Raw genomic sequence first — 20,258 nt, 5'->3', positions numbered from 1 at the left:
GTGGAAAACTTTACCAGCACCAGGAGCCGGATGTCTCCTTCAGAAAACTGCCAGAATGGCAAACACCAAGAAAGGCAAAGCAAAATCAAACACGTGTGCGGGAGCTTGTCACTTGTAAGCTTGTCACTTAGACACCAAGGCCCGTCACTGCTCTTCCTAAAAGGAGCCGGGTAAGCACTGACAGAGCTGGGGGTCAGGGCACAGGGACACGATGCCCTCAGAGCACAGGGGAGGAAGGAAGAGCCTGTGCTCTTGACTCTGTTCCCCCTCCCTCCCCTCTGCCTGTTGTCAAAGCCTCACATGCTGCCAGAGACCCCACACCCTCCTCCTGGCGAAGCCTCCACATATGGACCACTGCCTGAAGTCACCCCCTGACCGGTCCTGTTTGCAGAAATAATTACCAGTTGGCAGATACACCGCCTGAAGGATTCCACCAGAGCTGAATCATATGCTAAACGGACATAATAAACGAAATTAGCCAATGACTGTTTGCTGTTTTGAGGACGTGGCTGAGAGGAGAGCACAGCATCTCCTGTGTATCAGGTGAGGTTCCTCTTCATCGGAAGACCTGCTGCCATCCTGGTGTCTCCTCCATTCACTCTGCATCCCAAGGTAAAGGTCTTCCTCTCAGCGTGGTGTCCTCAGTGTCAGATGCTACAGGCGCGGCCTCCATCCTGCTCTTTTGTAAAGATTTGGAAGCTAAATGTCTAGCATCTTAGCTACTCTGCAGCCCACTAGTGGTTATAATTCTGGGGCTCCTCTGGTGCCAGAGCACACCTTCCACACCAGGTATTCCTCCAGTAGGGATGAGGTCAATGTTGTCTCCAGCACTGCCCTTCCCTTCTTCCTCTGGGGAATGCGGCCAGCGACAGAGAACCTGGGGCTGAGAGCAGCTCTGTTCCAGTGCAGGCCTAAGAGGAAGAGAAAACCCAAGGGAGCAGGAACAGACCAGACTGTCCAGCCTGAGCGGACACCCCTGAACTTGCACAGTCCCCAGTTAGCATCTCAGCCTGAGGCCGGATGGTTAGAGCCCCTGCCTGTCCCGCCGTCCCAGGGCCACCAGCCTTTCTCTTCCTTTTTTTTCTGTTGAATCCTGGGAAAAGCAAATCCAGCTGCTGGCTGGGTTCCAGTTTTGGAGGCAGGTACCGGGAGAGGTCAGTGGTCAGGGTGCCTGTGAGCACAGGTGGCCGCGCAGAGCCTGCCCGCCCTCTCCTGTGAGTCTATCAGTGTGTCAGTGACCGAAGGCCCCTGTGCGGATAGCAGGGTGGCCTCTGGTGGCACAAAGGAGAAACTCCTCCAGACGCTCCAGCCCGCCCAGGAGTCTAGCTGGGATGGGGCACGCGTTCAGCCAGGTGGGGACCCAGTGCCAGCCCTGCAGAGGGATTTGGGCAGACCCGCCTGGCCTTGAGTCAGTCACTGAGTCCTGCTCTCCGGCGACAGACAGGGACCGCAGAAGTTCTCTTTCGTCCAGCTATCCTGGGGTCACTCAGACGAAAAATGCAAACAAAGCCCCTTTGCAGGTCAGGCCATTAGAGAGAGATATGGAGCAAGGTGGCCGTGACGTGACGGAAGGGGCAGCACAGGGCGGGATGGCTGCAGCCCCCGCCCCCCCCCTGCAGCTGCCTGCCTGCAGAGAAGCACAGGGTTAATTACTGTTTTGCCTAAAACATTGATTTTTATTAGTGATGCTGATGGGATTGCATTTCTGGCTTATCTCTTAGCTGGCTTAGCAGGTTTTTTTGGCTGGGCCTCCTATCTCAGTTTATTTACTCAACTAAGGGATTCTTTGCTGTCCTTTGGGGAAAACAAGTTATGATAATTACTTATCAGTCCACACAGTTTATTGAGTACCTGCCTCACCTTCCAGGACTCAGCTCAAGAAGCATCTCTCTGGGAGCAGCTGGCGTCCCAGGGCCCCTTCGGCCCCACCTGCCTCCTGGCGGGTGATTATCTGTTTGCAGCAGTGTTTCCTATGGTAGCGTCTTCCTGGCCGAGCTGTGTGCCATCTGGCAGGTGGAGATGCTCCGTAAATGCCTGAGCTGGGGGCGGGGGGATGGAGTGGGAAGCAGGAAGTTGCCAGCAGCTCCCGCCCACACGGCGCTCCAGATGGGGATCAGGGGTTACCATTGGTCAGAGGAGGTTCCTGAGCCCCCCCCCCCCACTTTGCAAGTTACCTCTCCCACCTGCCGGCCAGGGTTGAGCTCATCTGTGCTCTGTGTGTCCTGGAGGTTGGGAGCCAGACCCTGTTCCCACACCAGGTGCCTGGGTCTAATATCGACACACAACGCACCTGTGCAAGGCCTGAAGCTGGTGGGAGCTTGGCAGTGATAAGACCCCTTCTTTCCATCTCATCTCATCCACCAACTATGACAGTAATTTTGTCGACGTTGGTTATTAACTTTTTATCTCCACTGATATTATGCAGTCGATTTTGTGAACTAACTGGTGAGTGGTGTGTTTTTATATGGACCCAGATGGATTCAAAGCAGGTTAAAAACTATCTTTCCAGCGTCTTTTTTTAAAGAGGTAGATAAGGTTTACTTATTCTTTTTTCCTTTTTGGTTGACTTATCATTTCTGACAGCAAAGTCATGCGATGATAAAACTGTTCCCACACTTCGATCTGTAAAATGCTCTTGCCGTGGCACTGTTTCTTTTAAGTCACTGTTGTTACTTTCTCATTCTTTGCTGAAGGGTCATCTTCGTTTTGAACAAAAGATCGAGTTCATTCAACAAATTCATCAGGTAGCCTATCACTGGGGTCATTGAACTTGGCTTTGAGAATCGCAGTTCTTTGAAGCCCTGTGTCACACCAGTGGAGCTGTCTCTGAACAGGGCCAACAGGTGGTTAAATTGCAGTGGAAACACCTGTGGTAAAATAATGTAAATAAAGGAATCTTGAAGGAGGGAAGCTGAATTTACAAAGAAATATTTGTGTACATCTTCATAGTGTGTGGACTTTCACAGAATTGCCTCATTAAACTGACACATGCACACTCAAAATGCTCACCCTGTTTGGCCCTGAACAAGCATCCTGGAATGGGCAATAAATGCAGAAATTAACCTTTTGCACACAGTTGTTTATGTCATGTTTATTTATAATAGGCAACACCTATTATGATGGGGGCTGGTTAAGGGAGCGTGGCAGATTTGTGTGGCGGTTCCACTGCCTGGAATACTAGTCTCTGATTAATAACTGGACTTGGGAAGGCCATTTAACGACAGGAGAAGTGGGAGGGCAGTGTGTGCAGTGTACTGGTGGTCCATCACCGGTACAGCCAGACCATGCCTCTGGAGACTTCTGGTTAGCTGCATGACAGAAGATCAACAGTGTTCAGCTGGGGGACCATAGGGACATTTTTAGATGCTTATTTACTCCATTTTATACCTTTTCTAGAATGTGTTTTTATTGTTAATTAAGACAATATATATTGAATAGTGTGGTATTTTTGCTGACTTTAAATCTGTATGTGACAACAATGAGACACCACGACACACCTGCTGGAATGTCTAAAATCCAGGACATTGACACCAAGTGCTGTTGAGGATGTGGACTGACAGGAACTCCTTCATGGCTGGTGGGGATGCAAAACGGTGCAGACACTTTGAGAGATGGTCTGGAAGTTTCTTACAAAGCAGAAGTTAGTCTTACCATATGACCCAGCGGTCACACTCCTTGGTATTTACCCAAATGAATTGAGAACTCATGTACAAACAAAGACATGCACACAAATGTTTATAGCAATTTTATTCATAATCATAAATACTTGGAAGCAACCAATATGTCCTTCTATAGGTGAATGGGTAAACTGTGGTACATCCAGACAATGAAATATTACTCGGTAATAAAAAGAAATGAGCTATCTTGCCATGAAAAGACACAAAGGAACTTTGAGTACATACAGGCACACCGCTGAGATGTTGCTGGGTTGGTTCCAGACCACTGCAGTAAAAGGAATATGGCAATAAAGCAATTTTTTTGGTTTCCAAGTGCATATAAACGTTGTGTTTGCACTTAATACAGTCTATTTACTGTACGATAGCATAATGTGTAAAACAATGTGCATACCTTAGTTAAAAATACCTTATTACTAAAAATGCCCACACAATCTGAGACTTCAGCGGGTCGTAATCTTTTTGCTGGAGGGCGTTGCCTCGATGTTGACGGCTGTTGACTGGTCAGGGTGGTGGTCGCTGAAGGCTGGGGAGGCTGCAGCGATTTCTTAAAATAAGACAGCAGAGGATCTGCCGCATCAGTTGACTTCCTTTCAAGGATGATTTCTCAGTAGCATGCAACGCCATTTGATAGCATTTTACCCACAGTAGAACTTCTTTTGAAATTGGGGTCAATCCTCTCAAACCCTTTCACTGCTTTCTCAACTAAGTGTATGTAATCTTCTTTATCCTTTGTCTTCATTTCAATAATCTTTATAGCATCTTCACCAGGAGCAGATTCTATCTCAAGGAACCACTTTCTTTGCTCATCCCTAAGCAACTCCTTCCTCATCCAGTAAAATTTTATTGTGAAATTGCAGCAATTCACTCACATCTTTGGCTCCACTTCAAACTCTAGTTCTCTTGCTGTTTCCACCACATGTACAGTAACTTCTTCCACTGAAGTCTGAACCCCTCAAAGTCACCCATGAGGGTTGGAACCGTCTTCTTCCAAACTCCTGCTAAGTTGATGTTTTGATCCCTTCTCACCAATCACAAGTACTCTTAATGGCATTTTGAAGGATGAATCCTTTCCAGAAGGCTTTCAATTTACTTTGCTTAGATCCACCAGAGGAATCACTGTCTGTGGCAGCTATAGCCTTGTGAGATGTGTTTCTTAAATAATAAGGCTTGAAAGTCAAAATAGCTCCTTGATCCGTGGGCTGTAGAATGGATGTTGTGTTACCACGAAAACAACATTAATCTCCTCTCCAACTCCATTAGAGCTCCTGGGTGACCAGGTGCATTGTCAAGGAGCGATCATATTCTGAAAGGAATCTTTTTTTCTGAGAAGTAGATCTCAACAGTGGGCTTAAAATGTTCAGTAAACCATGTTGTAAACCGATGTGCTGTCATCCAGGCTTTATTGTTCCATTTATAGCACACAGACAGAGTAGATTTAGCATAATTCTTAAGGGCCCTGGGATTTTCAGAATGGTAAATGAACATTGGCTTCAACTTAAAGTCACCAGCTGCATTAGCCTCAAACAAGAGAGTCAGCCTGTCCTTTGAAGCTTTGAAGCCAGGCATTGACTTCTCCTCTCCAGCTATGAGAGTCCTAGGTGCCATCTTCTTCCAATAGGAGGTTGTTTAATCCGCACTGAAAATCACTAATGATCTGAGCTAGATCTTGTGGGTAACTTGCTGCAGCTTCTACTTCAGCACTTGCAACTTCACCTTGCACTTTTGTGTTATGAGATGGCTTCTTTTCTTAAGCCGCATGAACCGACCTCTGCTAACTTCAGACTTTTCTTCTGCAGCTTCCTAATGTCTCTCAGCCTTCATAGAATTGAAGAGAGCTGGGGACTGGCTCTGGATTAGGCTTTGGCTTAAGGGAATGAGGTGGCTGGTTTGATCTTCTATCCAGACCACTCAAATTTTCTCCACATCAGCAATAAGGCTGTTTCTCTTTTTTATCATTTGTGTATTCACTGGAGTAGCACTTTTAATTTCCTTCAAGAACTTTCCCTTTGCATTCACGACTTGGCTAATGGTCCAAGAGGCCCCACTTTCAGCCTGTCTCAGCTTTCGACATACCTTCCTCACTGAGCTCAGTCATTTCTAGCTTGTGGAGATGAACAGGCAGAGCACTTGGGATTTTTAGTTTTGCATTTGGCAAAACTCATAGAATGTACAACATGAACAGTGACCCCTAATGTAAACTATGGACTTTGGGTGATAATAATGTATCAGTGCTGGTTTATCCATTAATGGTAACAAATGTAGCACCCAACCCAAAAGGGCGATAAGAGGGGAAACCGGGTGTGGGGGAATATGTGGGAATTCTCTGTACTTTCTGCTCCATTTTTCTGTAACCCTAAACCTGCTCTATAAAAAAATTAAATTACATTTTAAAAATCTGTAAATGCCCATCATAGGACATTTGGAAAATACAGAAAAACAGAAATAAAAAGAAATTCAAGGATCTGGGAGTGAGCGTGCCCTTTCAATTTAAAGTGAGAGATGTGTGACTCTCTCCCTAAGAGCTAGAACATGCTTGGCATCTAATTGACCAAATGAAGTTTGTTGACCGAATGACTGTATAGTGTAGAAATGGAAATGACTGTATAATCGGCTTTGTTTACTGAGCATCGTATTGTGAGCTGCAGCAACATGCTTCTCTTTAAGGCAGGAGTGTCCCCTGGTGACTGTGAGCCTTGTGAGGACACACAGCTCTGTGCACAGGTGACATTCGGGTGGGTAAAGAGCTCATCACACTTATTTCAGGGACAGTGGCCCAGGGCACAGGCTTCCAAGAAAGGGGGTTACCACGGCCTTGTTTTCTGGCTGCTCGTATGTTGCATGATGAAATGGCATCATCTCCGGGGACACCGGGCATCCGGTGCTGACCTCCCTGTCCCCCCCTCTGCAGGTGGTCATCACAGCAGCCTTACGCCTGTCGGCAGCGGCCCCACCTTTGCCATCACCACTGCCACCGCCACCATGGTCTCCGTGGACCCCGAGGGACTTGGGGGCCCGTCCCCCTCCAGCGTGCAGCCTTGCCACTTCCTGACCCTGGCGCCCATCAAGATACCCCTGCGGACCACACCCTTCTCTGGTAAGCACACAGCCTGGTCTCTCAGAGCCTGGGGTTGCTTCGGAGTCCACAGCATGGAGACCAAGGCAGGGACCTGCCATCCCCCAGATTCATGGTTCCCTGCGTGCTGGGGGCGTCGGGGGAGGGCTCATCCTCAGATCACGCAAAGGGACCTCAGTTCCCTTGACCAAGGTCATGTTAGTCAACCCGGGCATTTTCTGCCATAAAGCAAAGTGTAAAGTTTCTGTTTGAAGAAATGAGACATTCCTTTACTAGCTCTTCATGGGGAGTGATGCACATGACTGAGAAATTTCTAATTTTCGTGTGTGGGGCTTGGAAAAAAGCAAAGGCAACATGATGGAAAACAGTTAAGCATCAGAGTTAATAAAACACAAAAAAGTGCAAAACTCAGACTCGCATGGGGCCCTCACTGAGCCATCCCTCCTGGGCTGGCCAGCTAGGCCTGCTCTGAACACATGGAGTGGGGTCCTCCCCACCACGGCGGGACTGGTGCAGAGGTCCACCGAAGCCCGTGGCTGAGGAAGAGACAGGGTAGCCACCAAGGTTTGGAGCTCACCCGTTCAGCGGGTGTACTATTCTAAGTCCGCGGGGCGGAGGCGGGGCTGCCATACATTCTGGTGTTGTGAGTGATGCTGAGATGCAGGATGAGATGCGGAAGGCCTGGTCCTGGATTGGTTGCAACTCTGTTGTCCAAACATGTTCTCAGCTGTACGCACACATCTGCTAACTGTCACCAGCACTCCATGTGTCCCAGCTGTCCTGGTGAGTGCATGTTTGGGTCTGTCCTTAAGTGTCACAAAAACAGCGTTGACTTGGAATAACCTTTAGTAAGTACTGGAGTCTTGGGAGCCAGCACTATTACTTGAGTTTTAGTTTTTCACATGATACAGTAAGACTTGGATAGAAATTCTGTGGAATTATAATATTAGTTCTATACTAGAGTTAACCCTAGAATTGTATATTAGCACTATATCATTAATTGCTAGGTTATCAGGGATAGAAGCATCTCTAGATTGTGAGATACATAATCTTTTTTTCATGGTAGAAATAGATTAACCTGGTTTCATTACTTTCCAGTTTGGGGAGTGCTTTTGGTTTTCTGGTCATGTTTCTAGTAAATCTGATGTGGTCTTCTCAACACTGGACCTTGGCTTCTGTGTTTCTATGTTGACCGATAAATTCGTTGGTAATAGAATGTTGTATTCTCAAGAACAAAATCTTATTTCTATTTCAGTGTGTTAGTGAACATGCAGTTAGGGTGTGACGGGGAGAATAAATAAAGCACATGGATAATCTCCTGTGTGGAACATAATTTACAGCTGTGTCAAGATTCTGGTTTTAAAATCCATCAGTCCGCTGGCATTTATTAAGGATGACTTACTATTTTCTGAGCAAATTAATCTTAGAAAGAACCCAAAACCAAGCCCTGTGTACCCCAGGGGCGGCTTCACTCTTCATGTCTCTTATATGATTTATAAAGTGACATAACCATTAGGCGTCTTTCCATGTTGGCATTTTATAAGGCTATATAATCAAATCTGCCATAATGTGCATTCAGTTAGAAAAAGACAACCTCCATGTGATCTATCTTGTACAAAACTGCCGAAGTGGACAGTCAGAAGATGAAGGGGCCCTACTTAACAGGTGCTTCTGAAATGGCCTTTGTCTTGCTGGCGTTGGTCCCTTTGATCTGAAACTACAGGGGTTGAAACTGGGGCTGCGGGTCTGGACGAGTGACCCCAGCCCAGTGGGTAGTCCCTGAGGTCTTTGGCCAATCCCAGTGTTGGATATGGTACTGCCAGGGCTGCCCCTGTAAGTGGTTCTCTGGCAGGGAGGACCACCTACCCACCTACAAGTGTTGCCCTGACTCTCCTCTTTTTATTTTTTGTTTTAAAGGAGTAAAACTGTGGTTTTCTTTTTTTTTGAAGATGTTGGGGGTAGGAGTTTATTAATTAATTAATTAATTTTTGCTGTGTTGAGTCTTCGTTTCTGTGCGAGGGCTTTCTCTAGTTGTGGCAATCAGGGGCCACTCTTCATCGCGGTGCGCGGGCCTCTCACTATCACGGTCTCTCTTGTTGTGGAGCACAGGCTCCAGACGTGCAGGCTCAGTAGTTGTGGCTCACAGGCCTAGTTGCTCCGCGGCATGTGGGATCTTCCCGGACTGGGACACGAACCCGTGTCCCTTGCATTAGCAGGCAGATTCTCAACCACTGCGCCACCAGGGAAGCCCTGACTCTCCTCTTGATGTTAGAAGAAGGCATTTGAGAGAGACTGGCTAGGTCCCTGATGAAAACCTTCTCAGAATTTCCCTTGAATACTTTCTGAAAACCAAGCCTTGAAGGAGACTGAGGGCAGACAGTTTGTCCATCAGAGCTGGGGTTTTTTAAACCCCTGTCAGTAGCCCCATGGAATGTGAGCCAGTGAGACTGAAGAGTGGATTGTCCTGATTCTCAGTGGAGGTCCAGGTATTCTGCTCAGAAATCCCTAACCCCCCTGAAAACAGATGGAGTGGAAGAGGGATGGGGATAGGAGAAAGGACGGCTGGTGGAGGGAGGGGGGCCAAGGGGATAGAATGGCATCGACAGAAAGAGAGATTTCATAGGCCCAGAAAAACACACCTCTCTGGGAAGTTTGCTCCATATTCAAATTGATTTTATAAAAGCACATGAACTTTAATTTATCTACAGATGAATAATCCTGCTTTTATCCAGAAGATAATAGTTCCCATTTTAGATAAATGAGTTAGACTATTTTATTTACACCCTAAGCTTGGTGATAAAAGCCAGATAACCTCAGAAGCCCTATGTGGTTTAGCTTTATGGTTCTCAACTGGGGGCAGTTTTGTCCCCAACAGATACTCGCCAGTGACCAGAGACATTTTTTGGTCATTGAAACTTGGTGGTTGCTACTGGGATCTAGAGAATAGAGACCAGGGATCCTGCTACACATCTGACAGCAAAGGACAGCACCTGTGGTAAAGGATTATCTGGCCCCAAATGTTAGTAGGGGCTCCATCAGGAAACCCTAGTTCGTGTTCTAGATGTCTACTTAAATCGCGGAAACCAGGACTGGTGTATGAAGAAGAAGTTCTGGTCCAGTAACTGTAGGACCCAAAAGGAAGAAGGCTCTGTGCTGGAAAGAAGATCAGCCACGAGAGTGGCTGAATCATATGCCTTTAACAAGGTTTAGGATTTCGAGTAAGACACCCTATTTAAAAAAAACTCTTGAAGGAGATTGGTTCAAGATGGCGGAGTGGAAGGACGTGCTCTCACTCCCTCTTGCGAGAGCACCAGAATCACAACTAACTGCTGAACAATCATTGACAGGAAGACGCTGGAACTCACCGAAAAAGATACCCCACATCCAAAGACAAAGGAGAAGCCACAGTGAGATGGCTGGAGGGGTGCAATCACAATAAAGTCAAATCCCATAACTGCTGGGTGGGTGACTCACAAACTGGAGAACACTTATACCACGGAAGTCCACCCACTGGAGTGAAGGTTCTGAGCCCCACGTAAGGCTTCCCAACCTGGGGGTCTGGCAACGGGAGGAGGAACTCCTAGAGAATCAGACTTTGAAGGCTAGCGGGATTTGATTGCAGGACTTCGACAGGACTGAGGGAAACAGAGACTCCACTCTTGGAGGGCACACACAAAGTAGTGTGCGCATCGGGACCCAGGGGAAGGAGCAGTGACCCCATAGGAGACTGAACCAGACCTACCTGCTAGTGTTGGAGGGTCTCCTGCAGAGGCGGGGGGTGGCTGTGTCTCACCGTGAGGACAAGGAAACTGGCAGCACAAATTCTGGGGAGTACTCCTTGGCGTAAGCCCTCCCAGAGTCCAACATTAGCACCACCAAAGAGCCCGGGTAAATTCTAGTGTTGGGTCACCTCAGGCCAAACAACCAACAGGGAGGGAACCCAGCCCCACCCATCAGCAGACAAGCAGATTAAAGTTGTACTGAGCTCTGCCCACCAGAGCAACAGCCAGCTCTACCCACCACCAGTCCCTCCCATCAGGAAACTTGCACAAGCCTCTTAGATAGCCTCATCCATCAGAGGGCAGACAGCAGAAGAACTACAGTCCTGCAGCCTGTTGAACAAAAACCACATTCACAGAAAGATAGACAAGATGTAAAGGCAGAGGGCTATGTACCAGATAAAGGAACAAGATAAAACCCCAGAAAAACAACTAAATGAAGTAGAGATAGGCAACCTTCCAGAAAAAAGAATTCAGAATAATGATAGTGACAATGATCCAAGACCTCGGAAAAAGAATGGAGGTAAAGATCGAGAAGATGCAAGAAATGTTTAAAAGAGACCCAGAAGAATTAAAGAACAAATAAACAGAGGTGAACAATACAATAACTGAAATGAAAAGTGCACTAGAAGGTCCCATTTGTTTATTTTTGTTTTTATTTCCATTTCTCTAGGAGATGGGTCAAAAAGGATCTTTCTGTGATTTATGTCATAGAGTGTTCTGCCTATGTTTTCCTCTAAGAGTTTGATAGTGTCTGGCCTTACATTTAGGTATTTAGTCCATTTTGAGTTTATTTTTGTGTATGGTGATAGGTAGTGTTCTAATTTCATTCTTTTCCATGTAGCTGTCCAGTTCTCCCACCACCACTTATTGAAGAGGCTGTCTTTTCTCCACTGTATATTCTTGCCTCCCTTATCAAAGATAAGGTGACCACATGTGTGTGGGTTTATCTCTGGGCTTTCTATCCTGTTCCATTGATCTATATTTCTGTTTTTGTGCCAGTACCATACTGTCTTGATTACTGTAGCTTTGTAGTATAGTCTGAAGTCTGGGAGCCTGATTCATCCAGCTCTGTTTTTCTTTCTCAAGATTGCTTTGGCTATTTGGGGTCTTTAGTGTTTCCATACAAATTGTGAAATTGTTTGTTCTAGATCTGTGAAAAATGCCAGTGGTAATTTGATAGGGATTGCATTGAATCTGTCGATTGCTTGGGGTAGTATATTCATTTTCACAATGTTGGTTCTTCCAATCCAAGAACATGGTATATCTCTCCATCTGTTTGAATCACCTTTAATTTTTTTCATCAGTGTCTTATAGTTTTCTGCATACAGGTCTTTTGTCTCCTTAGGTAGGTTTATTCCTAGGTATTTTATTCTTTTTGCTGCAGTGGTAAATGGGAGTGTTTCCTTAATTTCTCTTTCAGATTTTTCATCATTAGTGTATAGGAATGCAAGAGATTTTTCTGCATTAATTTTGTATCCTGCTACTTTACCAGATTCATTGATTAGCAGTTTTCTGGTAGCATCTTTAGGATTCTATATGTATAGTATCATGTCATCTGCAAGCAGTAACAGCTTTACTTCTTCTTTTCTGATTTAGATTCCTTTTATTTCTTTTTCTTCTCTGATTGCTGTGGCTAAAACTTCCAAAACTATGTTGAATAATAATGGTGAGAGTGGGCAACCTTGTCTTGTTCCTGATCTTAGTGGAAATGGTTTCAGTTTTTCACCATTGAGGAGGATGTTGGCTGTGGGTTTGTCATATATGGCCTTTATTAATTTGAGGAAAGTTCCCTCTATGCCTACTTTCTGGAGGGTTTTTATCTTAAATGGGTGTTGAATTTTGTTGAAATATTTCTCTGCATCTATTGAGATGATCATATGGTTTTTCTCCTTCAATTTGTTAATATGGTGTATCACATTGATTGATTTGCGTATATTGAAGAATCCTTGCATTCCTGGGATAAACCCCCCTTGATCATGGCGTATGACCCTTTTATTGTGCTGTTGGATTCTGCTTGCTAGTATTGTGTTGAGGATTTTTTTCATCTATGTTCATCAGTGATATTGGCCTGTAGTTTTCTTGCTTTGTGACTTCTTTGTGTGGTTTTGGTATCAGGGTGATGGTGGCCTCATAGAATGAGGTTGGGAGTGTCCCTTCCTCTGCTATATTATGGAAGAGTTTGAGAAGGATAGGTGTTAGCTCTTCTCTAAATATTTGATAGAATTCTCATGTGAAGCCATCTGGTCCTGGACTTTTGTTTGTTGGAAGATTTTTAATCACAGTTTCAATTTCAGTGCTTGTGACTGGTCTGTTCATATTTTCTTTCTTCCTGGTTCAGTCTGGGAAGGTTGTGCATTTCTACGAATTTGTCCATTTCTTCCAGGTTGTCCATTTTATTGGCATAGAGTTGCTTGTAGTAATCTCTCACGATCCTTTGTATTTCTGCAGTGTCAGTTGTTACTTCTCCTTTTTCATTTCTAATTCTATTGCTCTGTGTCTTCTCCCTTTTTTTCGTGATGAGTCTGGCTAATGGTTTATCAATTTTCTTTATCTTCTCAAAGAAACAGCTTTTAGTTTTATTGATCTTTGCTATCATTTCTTTTTCATTTATTTCTGATCTGATATTTCTGATTTCTTTCCTTCTGCTAAGTTTGGGGTTTTTTCATTCTTCTTTCTCTAATGGCTTTAGGTGTTAGGTTAGGTTGTTTATTCGAGATGTTTCTTGTTTCTTAAGATAGGATTGTATTGCTATAAACTCCCCTCTTAGAACCACTTTTGCTACATCCCGTAGGTTTTGGGTTGTCGTATTTTCATTGTCATTTGTTTCTAGGTATTTTTTGATTTCCTCTTTGATTTCTTCAGTGATCTCTTGGTTATTAAGTAGTGTATAGTTTAGTCTCCGTGTGTTTGTATTTTGTACAGATTTTTTCCTGTAATTAACATCTAGTCTCATAGCGCTGTGGTCAGAAAAGATAATTGATACGATTTCAATTTTCTTAAATTTACCAAGCCTTGATTTGTGACCCAAGATATGATCTATCCTGGAGAATGTTCCATGTGCACTTGGAAAGAATGTGTATTTGCACAGCAAAGAAAACCATAAACAAGACAAAAAGAGAACCCTCAGAATGGGAGAAAATATTTGCAAATGAAGCAACTGACAAAGGATTAATCTCCAAAATTTACAAGCAGCTCATACAGCTCAATATCAAAAAAACAAACAACCCCATCCAAAAATGGGCAGAAGACCTAAATAGACATTTCTCCAAAGAAGATATACAGACTGCCAACAAACACATGAAAGAATGCTCAACATCATTAATCATTAGAGAAATGCAAATCAAAACCACAATGAGGTATCATCTCACAATGGTCAGAATGGCCATCATCAAAAAATCTACAAACAATAAATGCTGGAGTGGGTGTGGAGAAAAGGGAACGCTCTTGCACTGTTGGTAGGAATGTAAATTGATACAGCAACTATGGACAACAGTATTGAGTTTCCTTAAAAAACTAAAAATAGAGCTACCATACGACCCAGCAATCCCACTACTGGGCATATACCCGGAGAAAACCTAATTCCAAAAGAGTCATGTACCAAAATGTTCATTGCAGCTCTGTTTACAATAGCGGGGATATGGAAGCAACCTAAGTTTACATCAACAGATGAATGGATAAAGAAGATGTGGCATATATATACAATGGAATATTACTCAGCCATAAAAAGAAACGAAACTGAGTTATTTGTAGTAAGGTGGATGGACCTAGAGTCTGTCATACAGACTGAAGTAAGTCAGAAAGAGAAAAACAAATACTGTATGCTAACACATATATATGGAATCTAAAAAAAATAAAAATGGTCATGAAGAACCTAGGAGCAAGGCGGGAATAAAGACACAGACCTACTAGAGTATGGTCTTGAGGTCATGGGGAGGGGGAAGGGTAAGCTGTGACAAAGTGAGAGAGCGGCATGGACATATATACACTACCAAATGTAAAATAGATAGCTAGTGGGAAGCAGCCGCATAGCACTGGGGGATCAGCTCGGTGCTTTGTGACCTCCTGGAAAGGTGGGACAGGGAGAGTGGGAGAGAGGGAGATGCAAGAGGGAAGAGATATGGGGACACATGTGTATGTATAACTGATTCACTTTGTTATAAAGCAGAAACTAACACACCATTGTAAAGCAATTATACTCCAATAGAGATGTTTAAAAAAAATACACTAGAAGGAATCAATAGCCGGATAACTGAGACAGAAGAACGGATAAGTGACCTGGAAGACAGAATGGTGGAATTCACTGCCGCAGAACAGAATAAAGAAAAAAGAATGAAAAGAAATGAAGACAGCCTAAGAGACCTCTGGGACAACATTAAACACAACAAAATTCACATGATAGGGTTCCCAGAAGGAGAAGAGAGAGAGAAAGGACCTGAGAAAATATTTGAAGAAATTATAGTCAAAAACTTCCCTTACATGGGAAAGGAGATAGCCACCCAAGTACAGAAAGCGCAGAGAGTCCCAGGCAGGATAAACCAAAGGAGAAACATGCCGAGACACATAGTAATCAAAGTGACAAAAATTAAAGACAAAGAAAAATTATTGAAAGCAACAAGGGAAAAAATGACAAATAACATACAAGGGAACTCCCATAAGGTTAACAGCTTATTTCTCAGCAGAAACTCTACAAGCCAGAAGGGAGTGACATGACATATTTAAAGTGATGAAAGGGAAGAACCTACAACCAATATTACTCTACCCAGCAAGGATCTCATTCAGATTTGATGGAGAAATCAAAAGCTTTACAGATAAGCAAAAGCTAAGAGATTTCAGCACCACCAAACCAGCTCTACAACAAATGCTAAAGGAACTTCTCTAAGTGGGAAACACAAGAGTAGGAAAGGACCTACAAAAACAAGCCCATAACAATTAAGAAAATGGTAATAGGAACATACATATTGATAATTACCTTAAACATGAATGGATTAAAGGCTCCAACCAAAAGACACAGGCTCGGTGAATGGATACCAAAACAAGACCTATATGTATGCTGTCTACAAGAGACCAACTTCAAGCCTAGGGACACATACAGACTGAAACTGAGGGGATGGAAAAAGATATTCCATGCAAATGGAAATCAAGAGAAAGCTGGAGTAGCAATACTCATATCAGGTAAAATAGACTTTAAAATAAAGAATGTTACAAGAGACAAGGAAGGACACTACATAATGACCAAGGGATCAATCCAAGAAGAAGATACAACAATTATAAATATATACACACCCAACATAGGAGCACCTCAATACATAAGACGACTTCTAACAGCTATAAAAGAGGAAATCAACAGAAACACAATAATAGTGAGGGACTTTAATACCTCACTTACACCAATGGACAGACCATCCAGACAGAAAATTAATAAGGAAACACAAGCTTTAAATGACACAATAGACTAGGTAGAATTTAATTGATATTTATAGGACATTCCATCCAAAAACAGAAGATTACACTTTCTTCTCAAGTGCACAGGGAACATTCTCCAGATAGATCACATCTTGGGTCACAAATCAAGCCTCAGTATATTTAAGAAAATTGAAATAGTATCAAGCATCTTTTCTGACCACAATGCTATGAGATTAGAAATCATTTACAGGGCAAAAAACGTAAAAACCACAAACACATGGAGGCTAAACAATACGTTACTAAGTAACCAAGAGATCACTGAAGAAATCAAAGAGGAAATCAGAACATACCTAGAGACAAATGACATTGAAAACACGATAATCCAAAACCTATGAGATGCAGCAAAAGCAGTTCTAAGAGGGAAGTTTATAGCAATACAATCCTACCTCAAGAAACAACAAACATCTCAAATAAACAAGCTAACCTTACACCTAAAGGAACTAGAGAAAGAAGAACAAACAAAATCCAAAGTTAGTAGAAGGAAAGAAATCATAAACATCAGAGCAGAGATAAATGAAATAGAAACAAAGAAATCGATAGCAAAGATCAGTAAAAGTAAAAGCTGGTTCTTTGAGAAGATAAACAAAATTGATAAACCATTAGCCAGACTCATCAAGAAAAAGAGGGAGAGGACTCAAATTAATAAAATTAGAAATGAAAAAGGAGAAGTTACAAGGACACCACAGAAATACAAAGCATCCTAAGAGACTACTGCAAGCAACTCTATGCCAAAAAAATGGACAACCTGGAAGAAATGGACAAATTCTTAGAAAGGTATAACCTTCCAGGACTGAACCAGGAAGAAATAGAAAATATGAACAGACCAATCACAAGTAATGAAATTGAAACTGTGATTAAAAATCTTCCTGCAAACAAAAGTCCAGGACCAGATGGTTTCACAGGTGAATTCTCTCAAACATTTAGAGAAGAGCTAACACCCATTCTCCTCAAATGCTTCCAAAACAATTGCAGAGGAAGGAACACTCCCAAACTCATTCTATGAGGCCACCATCACTCTGATACCAAAGCCAGACAAGGACTCTACAAAAAAAGAAAATTACAGACCCATAACACTGTTGAATATAGATGCAAAAATCCTCAACAAAATATTAGCACACAGAATCCAACAACACACTACAAGGATCATACACTGGGGCTTCCCCGGTGGCGCAGTGGTTGAGAGTCTGCCTGCTGATGCAGGGGACACGGGTTAGTGCCCCAGTCTGGGAAGATCCCACATGCTGCAGTGCGGCTGGGCCCGTGAGCCATGGCCACTGAGCCTGCACGTCCGGAGCCTGTGCTCCGCAATGGGAGAGGCCTGTGTACCGCAAAAAAAAAAAAAAAAAAGATTATACCCTATGATCAAGTGGGATTTATCCCAGGGATGCAAGGATTCTTCAATATATGCAAATCAATCAATGTGATACACCATATTAACAAATTGAAGAATAAAAACCACATGATCATCTCAATAGATGCAGAAAAATCTTTTGACAAAATTCAACACCTATTTATGATAAAAACTCTCCAGAAAGTGGGCATAGAGGGCACCTACCTCAACATAATAAAAGCCATATATGACAAACCCACAGCAAACATCATTTCAATGGTGAACAACTGAAAGCATTTCCTCTAAGATCAGGAACAAGACAAGGATGTCCACTCTCACCACTGTTATTCAACATAGTTTTGGAAGTCCTAGCCATGGCAATCAGAGAAGAAAAAGAAATAAAAGGAATACAAATTTGAAAAGAAGAAGTATAACTGTCACTGTTTGCAGATGACATGATACTGTACATAGAGAATCCTAAAGATGCCACCAGAAAACTACTAGAGCTAATCAATGAATTTGGTAAAGCTGCAGGATACAAAATTAATGCACAGAAATCTCCTGCATTCCTATACACTAATGATGAAAAATCTGAAAGAGAAATTAAGGAAACACTCCCATTTACCATTTTAACAAAAATAATAAAATACCTAGGAATAAACCTACCTAGGGAGACAAAAGACCTGTATGCAGAAATCTATAAGACACTGATGAAATAAATTAAATATGATACCAACAGATGGAGAGATGTACCATGTTCTTGGATTGGAAGAATCAATATTGTGAAAATGACTATACTACCCCAAGCAATCAACAGATTCAGTGCAATCCCTGTCAAACTACCAGTGGTATTTTTTACAGAACTAGAACAAAAAATCTTAAAATTTGTATGGAGACACAAAAGACCCTGAAGAGCCAAAGCAGTCTTGAGGGAAGAAAACAGAGCTGGAGGAATCAGACTCCCTGTCTTCAGACTATACTACGAAGCTACAGTAATCGAGACCATATGGTGCTGGCACAAAAACAGAAATACAGATCAATGGAACAGGATAGAAAGCCCAGAGATAAACCCACACACCTATGGTCAACTAATCTATGACAAAGGAGGCAAGGATATGGAATGGAGAAAAGACAGTCTCTTCAATAAATGGTGCTGGGAAAACTGAACAGCTACATGTAAAAGAATGAAATTAGAACACTCCATAACAACATACACAAAAATAAACTCAAAATGGATTCGAGACCTAAATGTAAGACCGGACACTATCAAACTCTTAGAGGAAAACATAGGAGGAGCACTCTTTGACATGAATCACACCAAGATCTTTTTTGACCCACCTCCTACAGTAATGGAAATAAAAACAAAAATGAACTAATAGGACCTAATGAAACTTAAAACCTTTTGCAAAGGAAAGGAAACTACGAACAAGATGAAAAGACAGCCCTCAGAATGGGAGAAAATATTTGCAAATGAATCAACAGACAAAGGATTAATCTCCAGAATATATAAAGAGCTCATGCAGCTCAATATTAAAAAAACAAACAACCCAATCCAAAAGACCTAAATAGACATTTCTCCAAAGAAGACATACAGATGGCCAAGAAGCACATGAAAAGCTGCTCAATGTCACTAATCATTAGAGAAATGCAAATCAAAACTACAGTGAGGTATCACCTCACACCAGTCAGAATGGGCATCGTCAGACAATCTACAAACAACAAATGCTGGAGAGGGTGTGGAGAAAAGGGAACCCTCTTGCACTGTTGGTGGGAATGTAAATTGATACAGCCACTATGGAGAACAGTATGGAGGTTCCTTAAAAAAGTAAAACTAGAATTACCGTATGACCCAGCAATCCCACTACTGGGCATATACCCAGAGAAAACCGTAATTCAAAAAGACACATGCACCCCAATGTTCACTGCAGCTCTATTTACAATAGCCAGGTCATGGAAGCAACCTAAGTGTCCATCGACAGATGAATGGATAAAGAAGATGTGGCACATATATGCAATGGAATATTACTCAGCCATAAAAAGAAACGAAATTGGGTCATTTGTAGAGACATGGATGGATCTAGAGACTATCATACAGAGTGAAGTAAGTCAGAAGGAGGAAAACAAATACCATATACTAATGCATATATGTGGAACCTAGGGAAATGGTACAGATGAACCAGTTTGCAGGGCAGAAATAGAGACCCAGATGTAGAGAACAAACGTATGGACACCAAGGGGGGAAAGCCAGGGGTGGGTGGGTGGTGGGATGAACTGGGAGTTTGGGTTTGACATATATACATTAATATGTGTAAAATGGATAACTAATGAGAACGTGCTGTAAAAAAATAAAATAAAATGAAAAATAAAAAATAAACCTGAGGAAAGGCAAGTAAATAAATAAATACATGCATACATACATACAAACCCCTTGACCAGTTCCAAACTCAATGGGAAAGTGGGTTTTCTCTTCCAGAGTGTCGCCAGCGTGTGCAGCCAAGTTAGTCTTTGCTGCTGCTCTTCCGCAGGAGCCCGTGCACACCGGGGCTTCCCATTGGCCTCGTGCTCGTGGCAGTCTGTTCACTCGCCTGCCCCTTCCCAGCCTGTGAGTCACCCGCTGGAGGGCCCTGTCGCCCTGTCCCTGCCCAGCCTGCAGCGACTCCGGGCAGTTTACTGAACCTCAGGTCCATTCTCTGTATTGGACAGACAAAGGATGAATCCAGCTGATTCCACTTATTCACGTAATCTCTAACGCTGTTTCTCTCATGCTTGCTCCTGAATCAGGGGCACGGCAGAGGGAAGCGTGGGCAGAGCAGAGGGTTTACTGTTAGAGGTCTCGTTGGAGGGCATTCACACGTGGGCTGGGAGCCAGCGGTTGAAGGATGAGCAGACAGGGGCGGGGGTGGGGTGCTCTCTTCGTTTCCTCCCAGCAGGTC

At 43.2% G+C, this 20,258-nt stretch overlaps 1 protein-coding gene across 1 annotated transcript in view; it reads left to right on the top strand.

Annotated features, from left to right (window-relative positions):
• TCERG1L (transcription elongation regulator 1 like) overlaps window positions 1-20,258 on the top strand; it is a 203,472-nt gene that overhangs the window by 32,673 nt on the left and 150,541 nt on the right. Inside the window, exon 4 of the mRNA XM_029201199.1 lies at window positions 6,586-6,771. Coding sequence (XP_029057032.1) covers window positions 6,586-6,771 — 186 coding nt within the window. The remainder of the gene's footprint in view (window positions 1-6,585; window positions 6,772-20,258) is intronic.

This window comes from Monodon monoceros, unplaced genomic scaffold, assembly GCF_005190385.1.
Source record: "Monodon monoceros isolate NGI ecotype Baffin Bay Population unplaced genomic scaffold, NGI_Narwhal_1 Super_Scaffold_4, whole genome shotgun sequence".
In the NCBI taxonomy this organism is placed as follows: Eukaryota; Metazoa; Chordata; class Mammalia; order Artiodactyla; family Monodontidae; genus Monodon; species Monodon monoceros.
This window is presented reverse-complemented; position numbering and strand designations above follow the sequence as displayed.